General features: G+C 46.4%; 1 protein-coding gene across 1 annotated transcript in view; it reads left to right on the top strand.

The window, feature by feature from the left end:
- Nucleotides 1-19820, top strand: part of LOC143927813 (inter-alpha-trypsin inhibitor heavy chain H3-like) — a 357183-nt gene that overhangs the window by 26819 nt on the left and 310544 nt on the right. The window contains exon 5 of the mRNA XM_077452197.1: nt 5804-5966. Within this exon, the coding sequence (XP_077308323.1) occupies nt 5804-5966 (163 nt within the window). The remainder of the gene's footprint in view (nt 1-5803; nt 5967-19820) is intronic.

The following is a 19820-nucleotide window of genomic DNA, read 5'->3' as shown; positions in this document are numbered from 1 at the left end:
GTGCTGCCAGCATTGCTGTAGAGGTTGAAGGGGCAGGGGATCAGCCTGTCAGTGCTCAGACCATATGCCGCACACTGCATCAAATTGGCCTGCATGGCTGTCGTTCCAGAAGGCAGCCTCTTCCAAAGATGATGCACAAGAAAGCCCACAAACAGTTTGCTGAAGACTAAGGACATGGATTACTGGAATCATGTCCTGTGGTTTGATGAGACCAAGATAAACTTATTTGGTTCAGATGGTGTCAAGTGTGTGTGGTGGCAACCAGGTGAGAAGTACAAAAGCAGAGTGTGTCTTGCCTACAGTCAAGCATGATGGTGGGAGTGTCATGATCTGGGGCTGCGTGAGTGCTGTAGCACTGGGGAGCTACAGTTCATTGAGGGAACCATGAATGCCAACATGTACTGTGACATACTGAAGTAGAGCATGATCCCCTACCTTCGGAGACTGGGCCCCAGGGCAGTTTTCCAACATAATGACCCCAAACACGCCTCCAAGACCACCACTGCCTTGCTAAAGAAGCTGAGGGTAAAGGTGGTGGACTGGCCAAGCATGTCTCCAGACCTAAAACCTATTGAGCATCTGTGGGGCATCCTCAAACAGAAGGTGGAGGAGCGCAAAAGTCTCTCACATCCACCAGCTCCATGATTGCGTCATGGAGGAGTGGAAGAGGACTCCAGTGGCAACCTGTGAAGCTCTGGTGAACTCCATGCTCAAGAGGGTTAAGGCAGTGCTAGAAAATAATGGTGGCCACACAAAATATTGACACTTTGTTCCCAATTTGGACATTTTAACTTAGAGGTGTACTCACTTTTGTTGCCAGCTGTTTAGACATTAATGGCTGTGTGTTGAGTTATTTTGAGGGGACAGCACATTTACACTGTTATACAAGCTGTACACTCACTACTTTACATTGTAGCAAAGTGTAATTTCTTCAGTGTTGTCACATGAAAATATATAATAAAATATTTACAAAAATGTGAGGGGTGTACACACTTTTGTGAGATACTGTATGTCATTATTTCAGTAATTCACAAAAAAATACAAGGTCCTTCAATTTTGCATGTTTGATGTCCCTTTGATAGTCTGTTTAGGAGTGTCTGTCACTGCATTTACGTTAGAAATATAAAACAAGGCAATAAAGGTAAATTCTACAAACTGCTAATTATTCAGGTTTGCTCCCAGGATAAGCTCCGTTCCACTGGTTCACAAAATATGGTAGATGAACCCCGGTGGTACTTTTAAAAGAGGAAAGTGACTGGTTTAAATAAAACATTTTTATATACATTAAACCCTCTAGAGCAGGGGTCTCCAAAACTTTCTTCAGACTTTAGGAGGGCCGGACTGTGGACAGTGAGAGTAGAAAAGGTCCCGACATCACCGGGAAAAATAATGCCCATTGTTTGTTTCCGTGAGAGTAATTTCTCCCCATTATTGGATTGGATTATTAACCACTTGCCGCCCGCCCTATTACAAATTGACGGCGGCAAAGTGGTTTCATTATCCTAACCGGACGTCATATGACGTGATTAGGATAATGAGCCGCTGCGCGCCCCCGGGGGCGCGCATCGCGGCGATCGTTGTTGCGGGGTGTCAGTCTGACACCCGGCAACTACGATCTCGGTAAAGAGTCTCCGACGGAGACTCTTTACCATGTGATCAGCCGTGTCCAATCACGGCTGATCACAGTGTAAATGGGAAGAGCCGGTGATCGGCTTTCCCTCACTCGCGTCTGTCAGACGCGAGTAGAGGAGAGCCGATCGGCTGCTCCTCTGACAGGGGGGGTCTGTGCTGATCGATTATCAGCACAGCCCCCCCGAGGATGCCCACACTGGACCACCAGGGACACCACTAGACCACCAGGGAAAAGGTAATAAAAATCCATAATCCTCCCTAGACCACCAGGGTGCCAGTCAGCACAATGGGTGCCAATCAGTGCCCATAATGGATGCCAATCAGTGGCCACAATGGGCATCACTGATTGGCATGCATTATTGTTTGGCACTGATTGGCATCCATTACTATAACACCGATACCGCCTATGAGTGCCCACCTGTGCCGCCTATGAGTGCCCACCTGTGCCGCCTGAGTGCCCACCTGTGCCGCCTGAGTGCCCACCTGTGCCGCCTATGAGTGCCCACCTGTGCCGCCTATCCATGCCCACCTGTGCCGCCTATCTATGCCCACCTGTCCCGCCTATCTATGCCCACCTGTGCCGCCTATCCATGCCCACCTGTGCCGCCTATCCATGCCCATCCGTGCCGCCCATCCGTGCCAGCTATCAGTGCCAATTTGTGCCACCTATCAGTGTCCGTCCGTGTCGCCCATCCGTGTCGCCCATCCGTGTCGCCCATCCGTGTCGCTCATCAGTGCCGCCTATCAGTGCCACTTCATTGGTGCCACATTGGTGCCCATCAGTGCCACCTTATCAGTGCCCATCAGTGTAGCCCCATCAGTGCCCATCAGTGAAGGAGAAAACATACTTATTTACAAAGTTTTGAAACTGAAACAAAAAAAAACATTTTTTTTTTCAAAATTTTCGGTATTTTTTTATTTGTAGCGCAAAAAATAAAAACCGTAGAGGTGATCAAATACCACCAAAAGAAAGCTCTATTTGTGGGAAAAAAATGATAAAAATTTCATTTGGGTACAGTGTAGCATGACCGCGCAATTGTCATTCAAAGTACGACAGCGCTGAAAGCTCAAAATTGGTCTGGGCAGGAAGGTGTTTAAGTGCCCTGTATTGAAGTGGTTAAAGAGTTGATCTAGCTCTGAGCAATCCTCTTTTATTGTTCACTGAGATAAATCTTGACAAACAGAGAAAAACTTTGTCAAATCCTCGCCCTTGCTGTGAGTGACAGGTGATTTACATATCTTGTACACTAGCCTAAGAGACATGCATTATTGTTTAATTCCCCCCCCACTCCTTTATTCTGCTGCTCTGCCAAGGATTGGCTGTTCCACACCTCAGCATGATTTGGCATGCTGAAGTCATGTGAGGACTTTTCTGGGTTTTGACTGGATGTTAGTGATCAAAGCAGATGTTCAGTGTAAGAAATACACAGGAGAAAATGCATGTTGATAAAGGGAGTGTAGAGGTGGACGGGGAGTCTACTGACATCACGACTCCACCCACTGAGCCCTGGAAAACAGACCCACCCACAAAATCTGCATTTTTTTGGGTCTCATAGCAGACACAGGGGAGACATTTGACATATAAGTATACATGCAGGAGGCATGTAAATCCTTCTAGATAACCAATATTGCAGTAGTTTAGAAAGGATGAGAGTGGGTTTACATCTACTTTAAGGCAGTTTACATCTATCTTTAAATAGATAAATTGACACATATACCTCTTATTTAAATTTTCTCTCTTGCATCTCTTCTTTATATGCCTTATTGGTTGGGCCAACATATTGTAGAGTAGAACTACCAGAATTATCTTTTTAACAAAATACAAAACAGTACCAGGTGTACTATGGAATAAACAGCTGGAAAACCCCACTGAAAAACCCCCTATGTAAATCCAAAAGGGCCAGCATTATTTTAATTTTTGGTACCTCGATGCACTGCACTGCTGAGTGTGCAATACCATATGTAATGAATAGATGTGAAGCCAGTCTAAGCTGGAGTGATCTTTAATGTAACCTACATGTGAAAATGATTAATAGATTTAGAGATGTAGGTATCTGAAGTTATATGCAAATTTTGACTTTTCCTATAAAAGTTGAGTTTAGCCCCACCCACCTCTAGCATCCCCATTGTTTAAGCACTTGACCTCCGAAAGGTGTTACCCCCTTCATGACCAGAGCATTTTTTTGCTGTTCAGCACTGTTACTTTAACTGGCAATTGTTTTGTCATTACACTTACACTGTAAGCAAACAAAATTTATATAATGTTTTGTGACACAAATGGAGCTTTGTTTTGGTTGTGTTTGATCACCACTGGGTTTTTTATTTCCTGTGATATAAAGGAAAAAAGACAGAAAATTTTGATAAAAAAAAAACATATTTTCTACTTTCTGTTATAAGACATATCCAATAGAATAAAAAAAAAAAAAAAATCTATTTTCTTCATAAATCTAGGCCACAATGTATTCTGCTACATATCATTGTTAATGAAAATGTTCCAATAAGTGTATATAATAATTGGTTTATGCAAAAGTTATAGTGTCTACAAACTATGGCATACTGTTTATACTGCAATTTACACAGGTATGACACTATACTAGTAATGACGGTGATTAGTTACTTTTAGTGGGACTGTGATGGTATGGTGGGAAACCTGGCACTAGCTGACGCAGGCTGGAAGGTCCACTATCAATAGTGACATTAATACAGTGATCGTTGCTAACACTGTGCACTCTCACTGTGCTAATGACACTGTCTGGGAAGGGGTTAACAATTAAAGGGTTAACTGTGTGCCTAAGAATGTGTAATGTGTACTGCTTTCACTTAGCTATCTGCCTGTTTTTTTCTCCCTGCTTTGCAGGGAGAAGAAACAGCCAGATTGCCGTTCACAGTACAGAGTTCTGTGTTTTTGTAAACACAGAATTCTGTGTGTAACTCACCACAGCCAATCAGCTGACTTCAGACAGATTATTTGTCTGAAATCAGCTGCAAAACCCATGCTGTGTCCGATCCCAGCATGGGATAGCAGGGGGACATGCGTGTGCACCAAACCCAGGAGAAAGGCTGCGACGTACAGAAACTACTGTGGGTGGGTGGGAAGTAGTTAAATTGTACTGAGAGAAATAAGTAGTTTGCTGTTGCTGAACTTTACTTCTGAAAACATTAGCATGCTCATATAATGTCTTCATTATGTTCTGAGTAATGCCGGCCATAGACTGATCAAAATTCCAATCCATCTATTGACAGGCTGGTTGTACTGAAGTCGATCTATCGATTTCAGTGCATCCAGCTTGTCAGGTTTTTTAAATTTGATTGTGGCCGGCGGCTATAGCCACCAGCAGTGATCGTTGTATTCTGCAAGAAAGCTACCCACCAGCAGAATACAATAGCGCTGTGGGAAGGATTGCCCCATCAAAGGACTGTGTTGATGAGGGAATCAAGCAATTTCTTTGTCCTTCAACCGACCTTATTTATTCCAGGTCAAGTATTGAATTCCGAGTCAGTCAAGCAATAAGTATTTTAGGTAGGTCAGCCTCTGTATTTCTTAGCCCTTGTACACATGGTCGGACATTCCGATGGATAATGTCCGATAGGACTGTGTTGTCGGATAATCCGACAGTGTGTGGACTCCATCGGACTGTTTCTGTTGGAGTATCCGACGGACCAAGTTTTCCAGCTGGGCTATAAAATTTTCCGACAACATGATCCGAGCGGACTTTGTCCGATCATGTGTAGAGAACTCCGATCGGACAAAGTGCCACGCATGCTCAGATCAAATTCCTAGACCAAAGCTATTGGCTACTAGCCTGAACGTAGTCCCGTCCTAACGAAATAACGCCATCACATTAAGTACGATCGGATTTTCTGACAACTTTGTCCGACTGTGTGTATGCAACAGTTTCAGACAAAATCCGTCGGACAAAATCCGACGGATTTGGTTGTCGGAATGTCCGACTGTGTGTACAAGGGCTTAAAGTACAGGTTTCCTTTAATGTGATGGACAGTCTCACTCGTCAGGAGGAAGGAAGGATGGGAAAACATGGCTTTTACATGATTTTCATATAATTTCAGATACATACAAAAACTGCCTGTATAACTATATGTCAAATGATATGTCATCTGCATGCTAAATATTAATGATGATCCTTGAAATGTTTGTTTCACCAATATACAGGGCGTCTGGCAGGAAGACAGAGAAGTTCACTGTGTCAGTCAATGTGGCATCAGAAAGTAACGTCACCTTTGAATTGGTCTATGAGGAAATGCTAAAACGACATTTAGGAAAATATGAATTTTTCATAAAGGTTCAACCAAAAGCACTTGTTAAACACTATGAGGTACAGTATATAGTCTGTGCACAATATTATTACAATTGCTAAACTTTGTTATTACTATTCCATTTTTATGTACAGTACCGTACAAAGGTTTTAGGCAGATGTGAAGAAATGCTTTCAAAAATATATTGTATTTGTTTATTTTTTATCAATTTACAAAATGCAAAGAGAGTGAACAGAAGAATCTAAATCAAATCAATATTTGGCATGACTACCCTTTGGTTTCAAACCAGCATCAATTCTAACACCTGCATACCTTGTAGCAGTTGCTAATGATCACCAATTTCATATGTAGGTTGAAACACTGCTAGCTCCGGCGGCGACCCTGTAATATTAGCACTTAATTACTTCCATTGCGAATCTACAGCACCGGGTGAAGATGCGCAAGAGAACTGGAAAGCCCCTGCCGAAGAAGGGCTCATCTGCGAGCTCCATAAAGAGGTTCCTGACCCACCCAGAGGAAGCGGCGGACATGTACGGGCCAGGCCGCTCTCCACGTGGCACGAGCTTGGGCGCAGGCTCCACCTCGCGTCACAGGCCGGAGACCAGACACCTCTCTCCAGCCTCCTCTGCCGGCTCAGATGGCGAAGAGAGCGTGTACAGAAACTCTGAAGTGGCAGCCCTGGTAAGAGGTCTCCCCACCAAATTGGAGCTAGCCTCCATGCTACTGGGCCTCGAACAGGCAATAAAAAAAGAGGTTTCTGCAGCGGGGGCAGACCTCTCACAAGTATTGGATCGAGTGGAAGAGACAGAGAACCACCTAGCCAGACACGCGGCTGCCATTAGGAACCTGCAATACACCACTCGTTCGCTCACCATGGTGTTCTATAAGATTGAGGACCAGGAGAACCGCAACAGGCAGAACAACATCCACATCCAAGGCCTCCCCGAGGCCACGGGAGATGAAGACCTTCTCCCATCCATGCGGGGCATCTTTAATGGCCTGTTAGGCCAGGCACCAGATCATCCCTTGAAAATTGACCGAATGCATAGGGCCCTCTGTCCTTGCAACCTTACAGCTGACACTCCCCGCGATGTGATATGCAGAGTTCACTACTTTGAGGAGAAGGAACTCATCATGCAAAAGGCAAGAGTCGCTACATCCCTAGACTCCGATGGCGCAACACTCTCCTTTTTCCCTGACCTAGCCAGAGAAACATTGGAGCGTTGCAGAGCTCTGCGTCCCCTGACTGAGAAGATGCATGCGGCCTCCATCAACAACCGATGGGGCTTCCCAGCAGCTCTGATTGCGCACAGAGATGGGAAGACAGCAGTCCTCAGGTTCCAGAAGACTTGGAAAAGTTTTGCATGGACGTTAACATCTCCCCACTGGAACTACCTGGCTGGCAAGACACCATCCCGCCTCTCCCCAACAATTTGAAACCAAGATGGCAAAAGGTGGATCGGAAACACCGCACCCCAACTACAGACGCTTCACCTCAGCTGGGCTGATAAAACGGCTGAGGGTCCAAAACCCATCTTCCTCACTGACACATCGGCAGGTCATGCCTTTACCCCTTGGTCCGCAAGTATATGACTACCTTTGTTGCAATATCCTCTCATCTTATCCCCGTGATACACGGTGGAAGTTTCTTGCTTGACTATCAGTTAGTAGGATTAGTTTAGTTTAAAAGCACTCGGTTTCAGGCTTATAGTTTGTTGCCTTGAACTTTTAAGGTTATTACATACGATGCTGTTGACAACACACTAATACTGAAGGCTATCCCTTGTTTACATATTTATGTTTCCTCTTGCACTTTTTTGGGTCGGCGTCGGGGCTGTGGGGCGTTGCATGCACCGATTTCGGTGATCGACGCCCTATGGCGCGACCCCTCTCCCCCCACATGGGGGGCGCCGTGCGGGACCTTGCCCGCGGGCATCCGCTCCTATGGGGGTGGCGGCCCGGGGGGAGTAGGCTTGTGCAAACGCCCCCTCAATGCACCACAGACGTGAAATTGCACTAATGGTATATACCCCCATGAGAGCTCTCGTTCAGGAATCTTTGACTGTTTAAACCTCACATTAACACTTCGCACACATGTGCAGAACAGTATAGCATAGTATATGTTATGGTCAACAGATGCTCTCACACCATTATCGGCTTTGTTATGTTAATTGTACCTAATGATTTGCCAAATGTACTCCGTATCACTTTGTAATTGTACTGTACACTATGTTCTCTCTTACTTTTTCAACAAAAACTAATTAAACAAAAATGTAGGTTGAAACACAGTCATTAACTGAAACAGAAAAAGCTGTGTAGGAGGCTTAAAACTGGGTAAGGAACAGCCAAACTCTGCAAAAGGTGAGGTGTCAAAGGTCATACACCATGGCAAGGCTTAGCACCGCAATAAGACACAAGGTAGTTATACTGCTTCACAGTGGCGGCTGGTGGTCAAAATTTTTTGGGGGGTGCAAACAAACTGAAAAATTCTGAAAAAAACCCCATCAATTGCAGCCTCCCTGTGCCATCAAATGCAGCCACTGTGCCCAAACTCTGCCACTGTGCCCATCAAATGGGAAAGAGGAAATGGGATATATTCATGCTTGGACAGCCAACATCCTAAACATACAAAAGGTTTGTACACCTACACTGTAGTGCAGATTAGTAGGGGATTGGAGCAGCCCCCTTGGACTTTTTAGGCAGAAATGGTCATAAAGATAATTTTATAGTAATAATAATTTAAATAATTTTATAGTAATAATAATTTAATAATTTTATAGTAAAAGGCAATATACAGTGCCTTGTGAAAGTATTCAGCCCCCTTGAACTTTTCAACCTTTTGCCACATTTCAGGCTTCAAACATAAAGATATAAAATTTTAATTTTTTGTGAAGAATCACCAACAAGTGGGACATAATTGTGAAGTGGCACAAAATCTATTGGATATTTTAAACTTTTTTATCAAATAAAAAACTGAACAGTGGTGCGTGAAAAATTATTCGGCCCCTTTACTTTCAGTGCAGCAAACTCACTCCAGAAGTTCAGCGAGGATCTCTGAATGATCCTTTGTTGTCCTAAATGACCGATGGTGATAAATAGAATCCACCTGTGTGTAATCAAGTCTCTGTATAAATGCACCTGCTCTGTGAGTATCAGACCACTGCAAATCTACCAAGACCTGGCCGTCCCTCTAAACTTTCAGCTCAGACAAGGAGAAGACTGATCAGAGATGCAGCCAAGAGGCCCATGATCACTCTGGATGAACTGCAGAGAACTACAGCTGAGGTGGGAGAGTCTGTCCATAGGACAACAATCAGTCGTACACTGCACAAATCTGGCCTTTATGGAAGAGTGGCAAGAAGAAAGCCATTTCTCAAAGATATCCATAAAAAGTCTCGTCTAAAGTTTGCCACAAGCCACCTGGGAGACACACCAAACATGTGGAAGAAGGTGCTCTGGTCAGATGAAACCAAAATCGAACTTTTTGCCCACAATGCAAAACGATATTTTGGGCGTAAAAGCAACACAGCTCATCACCCTCAACACACCATCCCCACTGTCAAACATGGTGGTGGCAGCATCATGGTTTGGGCCTGCTTTTCTTCAGCAGGGACAGGGAAGATGGTTAAAATTGAGGGGAAGATGGATGCAGCCAAATACAGGACCATTCTGGATGAAAACCTGTTGAAGTCTGCAAAAGACCTGAAACTGGGACGGAGAACGGAGATTTATCTTCCAACAAGACAATGATCCCAAACATACAGCAAAATCTACAAAGGAATGGTTCACAAATAAACGTATCCAGGTGTTAGAATGGCCAAGTCAAAGTCCAGACCTGAATCCAATCGAGAATCTGTGGAAAGAGCTGAAAACTGCTGTTCACAAACTCTCTCCATCCAACCTCACTGAGCTCGAGCTGTTTTGCAAGGAAGAATGGGCAAGAATTTCAATCTCTCGATGTGCAAAACTGATAGAGACATACCCCAAGCGACTTGCAGCTGTAATCGCAGCAAAAGGTGGCTCTACAAAGTATTAACACAAGGGGGCTGAATAATTTTGCACGCCCCACTTTTCATTTTTTTATTAGTTAAAAAAGTTTAAAAAATCCAATAGATTTCGTTCCACTAACAATTGTGTCCCACTTGTTGGTGATTCTTCACAAAAAATATTAAAATATTATAATATTAAAATTTTATATCTTTATGTTTGAAGCCTGAAATGTGGCAAAAGGTTGAAAAGTTCAAGGGGGCCGAATACTTTCGCAAGGCACTGTAATGCCACTTTTATTAATACAAAACATAAAAACTTGTTTATACAGTATCTCACTAAAGTGAGCACACCCCTCAGATCTTTGTAAATATTTTATTATCTTTTCATGTGACAACAATGAAAAAATTACACTTTTCTACAATGTAAATTAGTGAGTGTACAGCTTGTATAACCGTGTTTGTACTCGGAGTCTCAACAAGAGATAGAGTGAGTACGGGATGAAGGAACACATGGAAAAGACCTGGGGTGTGCCAAAAGGTCACGTGGTCAGTATACCTAAAGGGGGCATACCCAAATATGAAATGTAAAGGAAAAATAAGCATAAAGGGGGTCGGGAGGGTGGGATATAAACACCAGGCCAACAGGAGAAAGGAGGAGGGCGGGTTTAAATACCCTCCGACTCCTCCTACAAACTATGGCCGGCCTTCTCATTTGTACTGAGTCTCAACGAGAGATCGAGTGAGTATGGGATGAAGGAACACATGGAAAAGACCTGGGGTGTGCCAAAAGGTCACGTGGTCAGTATACCTAAAGGGGGCAAAAAATGAAGACAATAGGGTAGCTCAGTAACAAATTTATTAAAGGCAACATGACATCAGTCAGTCAAATGTCTGAAAGCCCTAGCCATCTCAAAATGGGGATCCGGGATATATCTCGCAAAACATGCAGAGTTCCATCTCCCCAATTTTTTAATAACATGAGTTGGGATCCCCTGGCGAGAAGCTGAAAAAGCCGCCCCTATTCTAAATGAGTGACCCGAAAGACCTGTCGGGTTCAAACCTAGGTTGGACCATAACATCCGGCAATGCCTGGTGAACTGTGACATCATGAGGGGAGCATGAGGGAAGGGTAACAACGGACTATCCCTAGGCTTGCCTGAAACCAATGACAAGAGTTGATCCAAGACTGCCATGGGGCACCAAGCACTGCCGGATTTGAAAAACCTCACATCCATACCAGCCCCAAACTGCTGTGTCTTACACGCAGTCAGAGGTAACCTAAAATGGTCTGGATACCTAACCAACTGACTGACCGTGAGCACCCGTGAACCCGAGCTGGTATGGGTTAATTCGCCCGGCCTGAGGAATCCAAAAAAAGACAAGTAAATGGCAGCTTTAAGGACCAAACTGAGAAGCCTCCCAAAAGGCAGCCTGTCCAATAACTCGGACATGCCCCGGAAGATGGATCCCGTGACCAGCAGTCTACTGACAGAAGGAGGGCAACTCTTCAGGATGCCCCTCAGAATGACCTTAACAGCATGGGCAGCAAAGATAGAAGGTCTATTCGGATCCTGAAGGGACAACTGTTGCTGAACCCCTGCAAGATATGTCTTGATAGTGCCATGTGACAACTTCAGTTGCAAGTGGCAACTCGCCACAAACACCAACAGATAACGAACATCATATCCATCAAAAGACGGGTACCGAGACTGGAAAACCTGGAAGGTATTCCAGGCCGAGGCATAAGCCTTCCTAGTGTTGGTTGATAATGACACATTGATTAAAGCTGCTGCATCAAGCAAATGGGAATTTAGTCCATCATCAGAAGTGACGGCTGTGGGGATGGTGTGGCATATGCGTCTGCATCTGGGACCTGTTGGAAAAATAGTGGGAAATTGAGTCGTGACAGCGCATCTGCAGCAATATTCTCCACTCCACTGATGAACTCACAATGAATATGAAAATGAAACTGTAGGGACAACCAAATTAACCTGCGCACAAAGGACATGATGACCAAAGACCTGGATCTACCTTTGTTGATAATCTCCACGGCCGCCAAATTGTCTGTAGAGAAAACCACCGTCTGCCCTGACCATGACCCACCCCACACCTGGGCTGTTGACACTATGGGGAAGAGCTCAAACAAGGCAGAAGAATCCGTGAAAGCTGGGATGGCCAAGATTTCCTCCGGCCATGGCCCAGCCAACCAGTGGGTGCCAGAAATGGCAGCATAGCCTACCGTGGCAGCCGCATCCGACCCCCACCTGCGGAGAGGATATGGATGCTGCCAGAATGAACATGGCAATCCCGTTCCAATGCCGGAGGAATTGGTCCCACATGAACAGGTCAGCTAGTGCGGCAGTATCCAGCTTCACTTGAGAGTCTGTATCCGGGCCTGAAGGCAATAAAGCTAACAACCTTGATATGAAAGACCTACCCTGTGGAATAATTCTCATTGCAAAGTTCAACATGCCCAACAATGATAACAACTCCACCCTGGAACAAGATTGCAAGATCGAGAAGGTATAGATACACTCTCTGATCCTGTTGAGCTTGTTGGCCGGGAGGCTGGCCTGCAAGGCCTTGGTATCCAAAATGATCCCTAAAAAGGTAAGTGCTGTTGCCGGGTAGGGATGAGCTTCATGTTCGAGTCGAACATCGGCTGTTCGCCCGTTCGGCGAATTCTGAACATTATGGGCCGTTCGCGCTGAATTCGTGTGGCGCTCACGGCCCACAATGCACTGCGTCATCACAGTGCATTGCTGGCTCATGATTGGCCAAGCATGCACTGTGACCCCGCATGCTTGGCCAATCACAGCGCCAGCAGCGAGGAGAGCCATGATTGGCCACAGGCAGGATGTCTGTGGCCAATCATAGCTCAGGCTGTGTAGTACATGCCCCACAATATATAAGGCCGCCAGAGCGGCGGCCTTGTGTAGTGTGTTGGCGTCTGAAGCAGTTAGTGGGTGTTCTGTGTACCTTCAACACAGTACACACCGATCGTTATCGCCCGATTTTCGATCTTGCTCTTCTGTAGTGGTTGTTGTCTGCGTGCCCTGACCGCAGTATACACCGCTATATTCACCTCACCTATATAGCTAGTGATCTATCTTTTATAATAGAGCTTGCAGTCAGTAGTGTTAGGAGCTTGTGCGTGCTGTCTGTGTGCTCTGTACCCAGTACACACCGCTATATCCACCTACATAGCTCTTCTCTATTTGAGCCCACTTGCCATCTGCAGGAGTTATTGGAAGTTGTGTGTGCCTCCAGCACAGCACAGTATACATCTGTATATACCCCTTTATCTCTGGTGTTCTATAAAAAAAGGCATCTGCAGGAGTTAGTGGGTGTTTTGTGCCTCCAGCACAATATACACCTGTATCTACCCTTTATTGCTGTTCTCTAATAGAGCCATCTGCAGGGCTTAGTGGGTGTTGTGTGACTCCATTACAGTATACCCCTTTATCTCTGGTGTTCTATAATAAAGGCATCTGCAGGAGTTAGTGGGTGTTGTGTGCCTCTAGCACAATATACACTACCCAACTGCTGTTTTACCCAACTCCCTTCAGGCCATTACCATGTCTGGAAGGCCAGCAAGGAGAGGCAGACACGCGCGAGCCGATAAAAGAGGGCAAGCAGGCTCTGTGTCTAGAGACAACAGTGCTGGTCGTGGACACGGTGCATTGTCATCAGCACGTGGCCATGGGACACACTTCTCCTTCTTTTCGGCAGCTGGACATGTTGAACCGCAACATGCCAATGACTTGGTAGAGTGGATGACCAAGCCCTCTTCATCCTCCTCATCCTCTCTCACCCAGTCTCAGGGTACTAGCAAAGCAGCTGCCAACGCATCGTCTTCCCTCGTCTCAATTTCATCATCAGTGACTCCTTCCCTAGATCCACCACGTCCTCATGAGGAGTCTCCTGAACTCTTTGAGCACAGTGTTGGGTACATGCTCCAGGAGTATGCCCAGTGTTTTGTAGCCTCTGATGATGACACTCAGCTAGAGGAAGGCAGTAGCGTGAATGCAGAGAGAGGGGATGCTCAAGAAGGACAGCAATCTGGCAGTCATGTTCCACAAGCTGCAGCATATTGCCAGGTTTGCTACAGCGATGAAGAGGGAGGGGATGATGAGGGCACTGACTCCACGTGGGTGCCTGGTAGGAGAGAGGAGGAGGAGGAGAAGGAGGAGGAGGCACATGGCCAACGAGGCAGGATGTCCTCCGGGGGCCAGCTTAGGGGCAGCACACCGACTGAATCACACCGCAGAGCTCCGCCTGTGTAGGGCGCTGCCTCTGCGCGTTATTCTAAAAGTTCTTTGGTGTGGGCCTTTTTTGAGACGAGTGCATCAGATCGCACCGCTGCTATTTGCAACATATGTCTCAAGCGTATCTCGCGTGGCCAAAACATCAGCCGCTTGGGCACCACATGCTTGACCAGACATATGTTGACCTGCCATGCAGCTCGTTGGCAAGCGTACCTCAAAGACCCACACCAAAGAACAAAGCGGATCTCTCCTTGCTCCTCATCAGCTGGCATCTCCAACTCCACTAGACCTTCAGTCCTCTCTGAAACCTGCTCTGAGAGGAATGAAGGTGTAGAATTAGGTGTGTCACAGCCAAGTGCTTCCGGGCACTCTGCTAGCAGTACACCCATGTCCGATTATAGCAGGCAAATGTCCCTGCCCCAGCTGCTGGACCGGCGAAAGAAGTTCACTCCCAGCCATCCACATGCCCAGCGGTTGAATGCTAGCTTGGCTAAATTGCTAGCACTTCAACTGCTGCCTTTTCAGTTGGTAGACTCGGCCCCCCTCCGTGAGTTTGTACAATGTGCGGTTCCTCAGTGGCAGGTCCCCAAACGCCACTTTTTCTCACGGAAGGCGATTCCGGCTCTCTACCGGCATGTGGAAGGCAATGTCCTTGCCTCGCTGGACAGGGCGGTCAGCGGTAAGGTGCATATTACCGCTGACTCATGGTCCAGCAGGCATGGACAGGGACGTTACCTATCTTTCACGGCCCATTGGGTCACTCTTCTGGCAGCTGGGAAGGATGCAGGACAAGGTGCAGTAGTGTTGGAGGTTGTTCCGCCACCACGCCTCCAAAATGCTACTATTGGTTGTGACACACTTCTCTCCTCCACCTCCTCCTCTTCTTCTTCCTCCATGGCCTCTTCCAGTGCTCTGCCTCAGAACCAGCGGTGCTCCGTAGGCGTTCCAGGGGCTACGCAAGTACGCAGGCAAAACGATGCCATGCCGTGCTTGCGCTGGTTTGTTTGGGGGACAGGAGCTACACTGGGGCGGATGTTTTGTCAGCTCTGCAGGGGCAGGCCGAGAGGTGGTTGACGCCACGCCAGCTTAAGCCAGGAATGGTGGTTTGCGACAATGGCACCAACCTCCTCTCCGCCCTCCGGCAGGGACAATTGACCCATGTGCCCTGTGTAGCTCACGTCCTTAACCTGGTGGTGCAGCGGTTCTTGGGCAGGTACCCGGGCTTACAGGATGTCCTGAAGCAGGCCAGGAAAGTCTGTGTGCATTTCCGCCGATCATTTAATGCCTGTGCTCGGCTGGCTGAGCTCCAAAAGGAGTTGAACCTGCCCAAGAACCGCCTTATATGTGACATGCCCACCAGGTGGAACTCAACGTTGGCCATGCTGCAGCGGCTGCACACGCAGCAGAGGGCCATCAATGAGTACCTGTGCGACTACGGCATCAGGACAGGGTCAGGGGAGCTTGGTTTTTTCTCACCACGCCAGTGGGGCATGATCAGGGATGCATGCACTGTCCTGTCACTATTTGAGGAGGCCACAAGGATGGTGAGCAGTGACAGTGCATGCATCAGTGACACTGTACCTCTTGTCCACCTCTTGGAGCATACGCTGCATGGAATAATGGACAGGGCACTTGAGGCAGAAAAGAGGCAGGAAGAGGAGGACTTCCTTGCCTCTCAAGGCCCCCTTTATCCAGACAGTGTTCCTGCTGTGCCACCCATCACACAGGAAGAGGATGAGGAGGAGGAAGAGGAGGAGGAGGATGATTGTGTCAGCATGGAGGTGGAGGCTGGCACTCAGCATCAGCAGCAGCAGTCTTGTAGGGATGATTTACAGTCCCAAGAAACACGTGGACTTGTACGTGGCTGGGAGGAGGTAGCTGCGGATCATGTTGTCCTTAGTGACCCAGAGGACTCCAGACCGAATGCCTCAGCTAACCTACGCTGCATGGCCTCCCTGATCCTGCAAAGCCTGCGGAAGGATCCTCGTATTCTTCAGATCAAGGAGAGGGACCATTACTGGCTGGCCACTCTCCTTGATTCACGGTACAAGGGTAAGGTTGCTGACCTTATCTTGCCATCGCAGAGGGAGCAGAGGATGAGACATCTTCGGGAGGCCTTGCAGAAAGGTCTGTGCAACGCGTTCCCAGAGACTGGGAGGTTACAAACTCCTGGTCCTGGACAACGTGTTGCTGAGGCATCGGTCAGAAGGATCGGTGGAGAAGGTGGCCGTCTGACTGATGCTTTCAGACAATTTTTTAGTCCGCAGCCCCAAGGTATGATCGGTTCCAGCAACCATCGCCAGCGTCTGATTTACATGGTGCAGGAATACCTAGGGGCAAGGTCAGACTTGGACACCTTTCCCACCGAAAATCCTCTGGCTTACTGGGTCTTGAGGATGGATCACTGGCCAGAGCTTGCACAGTATGCAATTGAGCTACTGGCCTGTCCTGCATCCAGCGTTCTTTCGGAACGCACCTTCAGTGCTGCTGGTGGCTTTGTTACCGATCACAGGGTGCGCCTGTCCACCGAATCAGTTGATCGACTGACCTTCATCAAGATGAATCAGTCTTGGATCACCCACAGCTACCAAGCACCTGAAGCTGATGTAACCGAATAATTTTTTTTGAAATATCACATCCCTTCAAGACTGCCTATGCTGATGCTGAGTGACTGTCCTGTTATGTTGATTGTCTATCCTCTTCCTCCTCCGCTGATATGTTGGAAGAACATTTCTGGCTCTGGGTGATGCCATCAGCCCAATTTTTCTGCCCCTGTTTAACAGGGGCGTTTAACCACTTCCCGACCAGCGCACGACTATGTACGTCGACAGCATGGCACGGGCAGGCATATTGGTGTACATGTACGTCCAATATTCGTTGCCGCCGTGCCATCGGGAGCGCGCCGCCGGCGGCGCGCTCCCGCGCTGGTCGGGACCCCCGTGAGTCCGGTCGCGGGACCCGCGGACTCGATCGCCGCGGGCATCCCCGCGATCGTCTCACGGAGCGGCCGAATGGAGGAAATGCTGTATAAACAACATTTTCCCATTCTGCCTAGCAACTAGTGACGCTGATCTCTGCTCCATGTGATTGGAGCAGAGATCAGTGTACACTAAATGAAAGCCCAACCCCCCCACAGTTAGTAACACACCCCTAGGAACACTTAACCCCTACACTGCCACCCACTGGTTAACCCTTTCACTGCCAGTGTCATTTACACAGGAATCACTGCATTTATATAGCAGTGATTACTGTATAAATGACAATGGTCCCAAAAATGTGTCAAAAATGTCCGATGGGTCCCCCACAATGTCGCAGTCACAATAAAAATCGCTGATCGCCGCCATTACTAGTAAAAAAAAAAATAATAAAAAATTATTAATAAAAATGCTATAAAACTATCCCTATTTTGTAAACGCTATAACTTTTGCGCAAACCAATCAATAATCGCTTATTGCGATTTTTTTTACCAAAAATATGTAGAAGAATACGTATCGGCCTAAATTGAGGGAAAAAAATGTTTTTTTATATATTTTTGGGGGATATTTATTATAACAAAAAGTAAAAAATAATGTGTTTTTTTCAAAATTGTCGCTCTATTTTTGTTTATAGCGCAAAAAATAAAAACCGCAGGGGTGATCAAATACCACCAAAAGAAAGCTCTATTTGTGGGAAAAAAAGGACGTCAATTTTGTTTGGGAGCCACGTCGCACGACCGCGCAATTGTCAGTTAAAGCGACGCAGTGCCGAATCGCAAAAAGTGGTCTGGTCTTTGACCAGCAAATTGGTCCGGTCTGAAAGTGGTTAATTACAATTTTTGATGCAATGCTTTGCAGCAGGGCTAATTCCTGCACTACAACTAGAGTATATGGGAGTGGTTGCAGTGTGGTGGCACCAGCACCAGTGCCTAAGGCCCAATTTTTCTGCCCCTGTTTAACAGGGGCGTTTAATTACAATTTTTGATGCAATGCTTTGCAGCAGGGCTAATTCCTGCAATAAAACTAGAGTATATGGGAGAGGTTGCAGTGTGGTGGCACCAGCACCAGTGCCTAAGGTCCAATTTTTCTGCCCCTATTTAACAGGGGCGTTTAATTACAATTTTTGATGCAATGCTTTGCAGCAGGGCTAATTCCTGCAATAAAACTAGAGTATATGGGAGATGTTGCAGTGTGGTGGCACCAGCACCAGTGCCTAAGGCCCAATTTTTCTGCCCCTGTTTAACAGGGGCATTTATTTACAATTTTTGATGCAATGCTTTGCAGCAGGGCTAATTCCTGCAATAAAACTAGAGTATATGGGAGAGGTTGCAGTGTCGTGGCACCAGCACCAGTGCCTAAGGCCCAATTTTTCTGCCCCTGTTTAACAGGGACATGTAATTACAATTCTTGATATAATATTTCACAGGAGGGCCCGTTCCTGTGCCCACCCAGAGTAACTGTGAGGACTTATAGTGTTGTGGCACTAGCACCACAACCACCAAAGGTCAATTTTTCTACCACTGTTCAACAATGGCATGTAATTACAATTCTTGATATAATCGTTCACAGCAGGGCGCTCCAGCGCCCACCAAGAGTCACTTTAAGGGCTTACAATGTTGTGGCAAAACCAACACCTTGTTCCGCCATTTCTGCAGAACATATAGGGAAGGCCCCTACTTTCAAACATCCAACTTACAAACATCTCCTACTTGCAAACGGAAGGAGACAACAGCAAGTGAGATGAAAAAAGATGTACGACAAAACAAATTATACAGGGGTGATAACCCTTCCCTATGTTTTCCAAAAAGCTTAAAAATAGTTTTTTTGACTGGAGCTACACTTTAAAAATGTACCAGTTGAAAATTACAAACAGATTCAACTTAACACAACAAACCTACACAGTCCCTGTCTTGTTTGCGCCGCCTGTATACTGCTGTTCTGAGTATATAGGGCCTGGGGGCCACACGCATTTCCTTTTTTTAATATGGGTACTGGGTTCCCCTTAATATGCGTACAAGACCCATAGGGGCTGGTAATGGGCAGGGAGGGCTACCCATGCCATTTTTCTCAATGATTTTCAATCATATTGCAGGAACCAGATATAACATTAAAACCGCAAGCAGTTTTAAATGATGTTATTTCCGTTTAATGTCATTTTGTGCAGGGACTGTTCTAAACACGGGAAACACGTGTCACTTCACAGGCATACTACAGACACCCCCCAGGCACCATATTTAAAGGAATATTTCACTTTTTTTTTTCACTTTAATCGTCATTAAAATCAGTGCTCCCGCCAAAACGGCCATTTTTAAAAACATTTTAGGCATTGACCCATGTCCCCTGGGGCAGGAGCCAGGTCCCCAAACCCTTTTTAGGACAGTATCTTGCATATTAGCCATTAAAATTAGCACTTTTAATTTTGAACGTTCAAGTCCCATAGACTTCAATGGGGTTCTAAAGTTCGTACGAATTTGGGGTCCGTTCGAAAGTTCTGGTGCGAACCGAACCAGGGGGTGTTCGGCTCATCCCTAAAACACATAGATGAGAAGACAGACAGAAACATTAGGGGATCCAATTAACAATGGGAGAGACTCAAATTTGTGTATTCTGTGCAATAAAAAAGTAATCAGAAGGCAAATAAGATTCCAGCAGTCTGATACAATGGAATTAATTTATCTTCA

This window comes from Lithobates pipiens, unplaced genomic scaffold, assembly GCF_037356315.1.
Source record: "Lithobates pipiens isolate NorthernLeopardFrog02 unplaced genomic scaffold, aLitPip1_a1.2 Scaffold_23, whole genome shotgun sequence".
NCBI classification, from domain to species: domain Eukaryota; kingdom Metazoa; phylum Chordata; class Amphibia; order Anura; family Ranidae; genus Lithobates; species Lithobates pipiens.
This window is presented reverse-complemented; position numbering and strand designations above follow the sequence as displayed.